Source organism: Manihot esculenta, chromosome 16, assembly GCF_001659605.2.
Source record: "Manihot esculenta cultivar AM560-2 chromosome 16, M.esculenta_v8, whole genome shotgun sequence".
NCBI classification, from domain to species: domain Eukaryota; kingdom Viridiplantae; phylum Streptophyta; class Magnoliopsida; order Malpighiales; family Euphorbiaceae; genus Manihot; species Manihot esculenta.
The window spans coordinates 31,526,550-31,532,810 of NC_035176.2; the positions used below are offsets into that span (position 1 = coordinate 31,526,550).

Sequence of the window (6,261 nt, forward strand, 5' to 3'; positions counted from 1 at the left end):
GTCCTCGTTTATTCATTCGGTTTTGGTTAAAAGAAGGTTCCGGACCACGACAGCTATGGATATGGATATGATTATACTGCTGTTAATGTATCAGCCTAGAATAAAGGTTGCTGAATAATGGATTAGAATTCTATTCAGAAATTTAGTGAACTTGCTGACATGAAATCTAAATTTATCATTCAAGTCAAAAATCTTTATTTTGTTTAGAGGTACAACTTCTTAAGCATATCAAAGCAAAACACAAAATTACAACCCACAACCCGCAATCTTGATGATTCATATCAGAATCTTATTTTGCTCAGAACTAATACACCTTACGTTACATGTAGCTTCTCACCAACAAAACTTCAAAATTAACGGAAATTTCTGTAGACAGGACTGTACATGCAACTCTCAGCATACTTCACAAGGTTCTCCGGGCGGGGGAGACGTGTAGCCAACCCTATAAAATGGATAAGAATGATAATAATATTCAGAATTTGCCAATCAAAGATTTCACTACAAGACGAGCAACACTTACCAAGTTCATATGCCTTAGCAGCTACTTTAGCAGCAATATTTGCTGAAATTTTTCTGATGTTAGAGAAGGGTGGGTAAATCAACCCATTGGCATAGTTTTCCTCCGAAACTTGTGCAGCCAAGGCTTCCGCTGTTACAGAATGGACACAACAGAAATGTACAAGTTAATCCTCCAGCGACAACTATAGTAGGTCTAAGGTCTACATGCACCTATTTTTGGACCTTAACATCATATCAGTCTAGAAGATCATCCCAAAAATATAATTATGGAGATTTATGATTAGTTCTGCCGTGGATAGAAACCTAAAGTTTTATTTCAGTTATTTTTACTCTCTCTGCAGTCAAACAAGGTCAATAATTATTGTTCTTTATAGGAGTTGAACTTACATGCTGCCAAAAGCATATCATCATGAACACGAATTGCTCCAGAGATGACCAATCCCAAGCCAAATCCAGGGAAAATATATGCATTATTGGCCTGAGTTGACAAGGAAAGCACAAATTTCAAATCTCAATAATTGATATTCAACTCAATTACCAATTAATACTAAGTAATCATATATATAACCTGGCCAGAGACAAAAACTTTGCCCTCGTATTCAACAGGATCAAATGGACTTCCGCTAGCAAAAATTGTCTTGCCCTAAAGTTTAAAGTAAAGCAAAAAGCACAAGATAAGATTAACTTTACTTGCAAAACAGGGTATTTAAACAAACTTAAGATGGTGGAATCCTTGCACAGTTGCTTCCTTGGCCATATCATTACCTTAGTCCAAGTATAAGCCTCTTCAGCTGTACACTCTGACTGTGATGTTGGGTTGGAGAGAGCCAAGATAAGAGGTTTCTGCACATCAGTGGCATAAAAGTTAGTTTTTCCCCTGGTTGATATAGGGTTATTGAATGTAATATTAGAGCAACTTCTAAAACACATGGAGAGAGAGGGAGAGACAGAGAGAGAGAACCTCATTTAAGGAAGCCATGGTTTCAATCACTTCCTTTGTGAATGTTCTTCCGACCCCAGATGATCCAATCAAAACTGTTGGTTTGATTGCCTAAAGGAGCAAATAAATATATTGAGGGACTAATGAACACTACAAAAACAATTTCAAATCAAATACACATGTTTTTTACACACCTTCACAGCATCTAAGAGAGTATTAACAGGTTCATGCTCATGAGCCCAAGGCTGCTTGAAGTGTTGAAGTGATTCCTTTCTAGAGCTAACAATCAATCCCTGTCAGAAAATCACGTGCAATTTAGAGGAATGAATTAAGACAAATAAACAATTCTCAACCGAAGACTTAAATATTTTGCAAGATATCTTGATTAAGAGTTCAGTTTATTATTACCTTTGAGTCTACCAACCAGATCTTCTTGCGTGCCTCTTCTATAGGAGCATTGATCTAAGAAAGAAAAATGAATTAGGGAGATAAACACAAATCCCCATTTACATTCTAAGAATAATCAAAGATGATCCGAACATAATGATAGTACATACCCGTTTTGACATCTCAAGAGCTATAAGCTCTGCTATTCCAGTTCCAGCCTGCAAAACCAACATATTAGAAAGGATATGGAAGGACAAAATCTTTCAACTATTAATCACATCTCCAAAAATGAGACATCTAAATTTATAACGGGAAGGAGAATAGAGGAATTTAAAACCAAAGGCTACATTTCCTCGGTTGACATTTCAAAACCAAATTGAACCACTCATTAATATCCTCATATAATTAGGACTTGAGACAGAAAATGACGAGTTTAAGATGGCAAATCTTACTTCCCCAGCACCAAGGAACAAGAAAGTATGATCAGCCAGGGAACCACCAAGCAACTTCAGTGCAGCAATAACTCCTGCAAGAACAACAGATGCTGTCCCCTGCAACAACAAGATTAGCAATATATCAGAGATGAATATGAAGTTGACTCAAGTGACTATCAACAATTGCACCATCTCATACCTGTATATCATCATTGAAGACCAAATGAGTTGTGCCATACTTTGCAAGCAGCTCAAAAGCATTGTGGTTAGCAAAATCTTCAAACTGCAGGATTCAGCACAAAAGGCATGTGAGGAACCTCATATTTTAATTAACTTAGAATAAACTCATGTGCACTTTAACTTGTTGCTAACCTGTACAAGGACTTTTTCTCCATAGTTCTGCTTTACAGCGGCCATGAATTCTTGTAGAAGTTCAGAGTATTCCTGAGAATAAAATCATGAAAAGAAAGAAATTTAGGCAATGTGCAAATGAAAATCAGCTAAACTTAATCAAGCTGCAATAGTGTGTAACCTGGCCAGTTGCCCTTCTTTGTCTGAGTCCAATATAGAATTCATCCTTCAACAATTTCTCATTGTTTGTACCCACATCAATAGTGATAGGCAAACACTAAAAGAGCAGCAAGAAATATTCTTAATCAGAAAGGATAAGGAAATGATGGCATCATAACCAAGAATCAGGGGATCGATTTTGAAGTTAAAACTCTGTTATTCAACATAGCCATGCTACATTATTCTGGAAACCTAGAATTACAAGGATAAGTAATAATAGTCAAGGAAGCACCATTCTGAAAGTAAGTACTTTGCACAAGGATTGATTTGGAAAGAAATACTTCTTTTCTTTGGGTTCACAAAACAGAGGCAATTAGATAGCATTCTTTAATGATTTGCTTACCGCAGAAGGACGAACTCCTCCAAGTGCGGTGTAGAGTGCCAATTTCCCAACAGGAATACCCATCCCCTGTAACAATCTCAAATTTATTATGCACATGATAGTCCAATTTATAGTTTAATTGAAATCGTGGGCTGCTTATCTAGTATGCTCACGATGGAATATGTTTTTACCTGACAGCCAAGATCTCCAAGTCCCAAGATACGCTCACCATCAGTTACAACAATAACTTGAATACTTCTTTCAGGCCAGTTTTTCAATACATCAAGAATCTTCCCCCTGCAAAGCCAACAGCCCGTAATAAGTAACGGTAAAGTATGCACATAGATCACAGAACTAAAAAAAAAAAAAACAAGCATTCATACTTTTCCTTCAAACTTATGTATAATCCCTGAGGACGCTTGAAGATGCTTCCATATTTCTGACAAGCTTCACCTACTGTTGGAGTGTATACAATGGGAAGCAACTCTTCAACATTATCAATGAGAAGCTTGTAAAACAGTCTTTCATTCCTCTCCTGCAAAACCAAGAAAATTTTAAATAAATTCCTAGCAAATTATTCCACCACATCATAATTAGATCTAACCAAGGATTTAAGGATTTAAGTGGTACAACTTCTGCAGGTGTAAAACACGGTACCTCAAGTTCCATCATGGCCATATATTTTTGAAGAGGAAGTTGATATTGTCTTATAGTGTGCATCAACTTCTTCTCCTGAAGTTGTTGGCTTGCAACCACAGGGGGAAGAAGCCCACGCAGGTAGTGGGCATCCCTCTCTTTCTCAGTAAAGGCAAGCCCTTTGTTATGGCGTGGATCCCGTAACAAAGAGTATCCACTGCATGTAGCCAAATCAAAAGGTTAGTGATCATATCAGCACTCCAGTGAACACAGGTGAATACAAGATCAAGACATAAACTTGAATCTCAGATCAAAAGATGTATAATTAACAAATAACAATAGTCAAAACGCAAGATTAAACTTACTAAAGTTAACAAGAAAGAGTCATTTGGGAAAGCAACTAACTAAAGAAAGTGCCAAAGCAACTAACTAAAGAAAAAGAATAAACAAAACAAAATTCTTAGAAACTGCTTAAATTGATAAAAAAAAATGGTAAAATGATCAGTCAAATCCCTAATCAAGACTTCAAGTCAATCACAAGAAAGAAGGGAAAAAAAATCCTGATCTGTTACTTGTCATACAAGAATATGGATAAGCAGGAAAATCAGCATCAGAAGTAAATCTACAAAGAAACGAAAAGAAAAGAATATTCCCAGTGTGAAGCGAGTAAGTGATAGTAACCTGGCAACTGAGATAGTCCAAGGAGTGACGAGCTGATCCAGGGTGGCGGAATCCTCACCGTAAACATCCTCAACGCCACCACCGACGGTGGACTTGGGATCCATGTCGAGGACGGAGGCACCGCCTCTTAAATCCTTCATTGTGCTCTCCATTCTACTGAAGCGTTGACTTAGTCTCTCAAAGCAAATGCTGAGATCGATCTGAAACTAGCAAGCAAGAAATAGTGAGAGGAAAAGAGAAGTGATGTGTCCAAGCACAAGCGGCTTTGATGGTTCTTTGCTCTTATTATATAACAAATCAGCATCCCATTGTCACCCACTCTCCCTCCTCAAAGAATAGTCTCTCCAATTATTAAGCTGATAAAATATCTCTCAGAATTAAAAATAAAAAATATGGATAAAAAAAAGAGGAAGGAAAAGACATGTTTTGCCCTATAATAATAATTTTAGTAAGAGATTAAACATAATAAATGAAATAAGGGAATAAGACAATAAAATTTTGATACGGTAAAACAGATGTCAAGTAATATGAATTATGAGTAAGTTAATTATGTTATACAGAGTAAATATTATTAAGGATGTAGTATATATTAATATTATGAAATATAATAAATTAATGAAAAAAAAAAGAAAAAAAGAAAAGAGGAGTCTAACTTTGAAGAAAAATAATATTAACAAACCTATAGTTTTAAATATTAATTTAAGATTAATATCAGAGAGTTAATAATAAATATATATATATGAATTAATAATTATGACAAACACATTGGTAGTATTGATATCGAATCCAATTAATTAAATTTAGAATAGTTTATATTTTAAAAAAATAATTTTCATTGTGGATTAAGAGAGAATGTAGCGGTGTAAATCTATTTATATAAATAATTAATTTAATATAAAAAAATATATTTTATAATAATATTTATATATATTTTTATTTAAAAAAATTAAAATTTAAATATTTTTTTAAAAATATTAAACTTTTTAAATAAAAATTATTAATAAAAAATATTTTTTATATAAATTATTAATTAAAATATTTAAAATTAAAATAATTAAAATAAATTTTTAATTAAATTTAAACGAATTTAAATATTATTAATATAAATTAAATTTAAATTTAAATATTCTAATTTTTGTAAACATTCTACTTATTTATACGTATAACGATAAAAAGATAAATAGTGTATATTTTTGGTCAACAAGGGTGGATTAGGAAAATCATAGATAGTGGATTTTTTTTTTTGGACAAAAAGGAAATTATTTGTTTAATGCGCTATCGGCGCAAGACCTTAAGAGGTGTTTATCCATTCTTTTACGTGGTCCCTCCTCGAGACTATAAGCAGATGGGACCGCGCACATGGCAGAAAGTTGGGGTATAATTCTTAAGTAAATCCGAATATACACATGATTAATAAAAAAGAATTAATATATTACAGTTGATATTTTTAAAAGCATGCACACAAATCAAAACTAAAACATTTAATTTTATACAATATGATAATCTAGTAAATTCTATCATTAAATGTATATACTGACGTGGAGCTAAGACTGGCTCCACGTACACAGGAAATAGCAACTTTTTTACTACTTTTTTTCTGTTAGGAAAAGGAAAATATATCTCTAATGTATTTATTTTGCCGAGTTAAGCTTTTCCAAATATAAAATTTCATATTGATGACAACTGTGACGCACTTGATAAAAGCAACATAACGAAAAGAACAATGAACCTAAACAATGCTTCAATTTCGCTAATCAAATTGACAGAAAAGG

General features: G+C 33.6%; 1 protein-coding gene across 1 annotated transcript; it reads right to left on the minus strand.

The window, feature by feature from the left end:
* Positions 1-155: 155 nt before the first annotated feature.
* Positions 156-4,805, minus strand: LOC110603083 (NADP-dependent malic enzyme). Its single transcript, XM_021740754.2, has 18 exons — positions 4,490-4,805; positions 3,830-4,025; positions 3,556-3,707; positions 3,364-3,469; positions 3,194-3,259; positions 2,813-2,908; positions 2,653-2,724; positions 2,480-2,563; positions 2,299-2,397; positions 2,017-2,064; positions 1,868-1,921; positions 1,654-1,752; positions 1,481-1,570; positions 1,285-1,362; positions 1,088-1,162; positions 907-997; positions 521-649; positions 156-442 (listed from the first exon to the last, which is right to left on the minus strand). The coding sequence occupies exons 1-18, from the start codon at positions 4,639-4,641 to the stop codon at positions 354-356; spliced, it is 1,776 nt and encodes a 591-aa protein (XP_021596446.1). The 5' UTR covers positions 4,642-4,805; the 3' UTR covers positions 156-353.
* Positions 4,806-6,261: the final 1,456 nt, after the last annotated feature.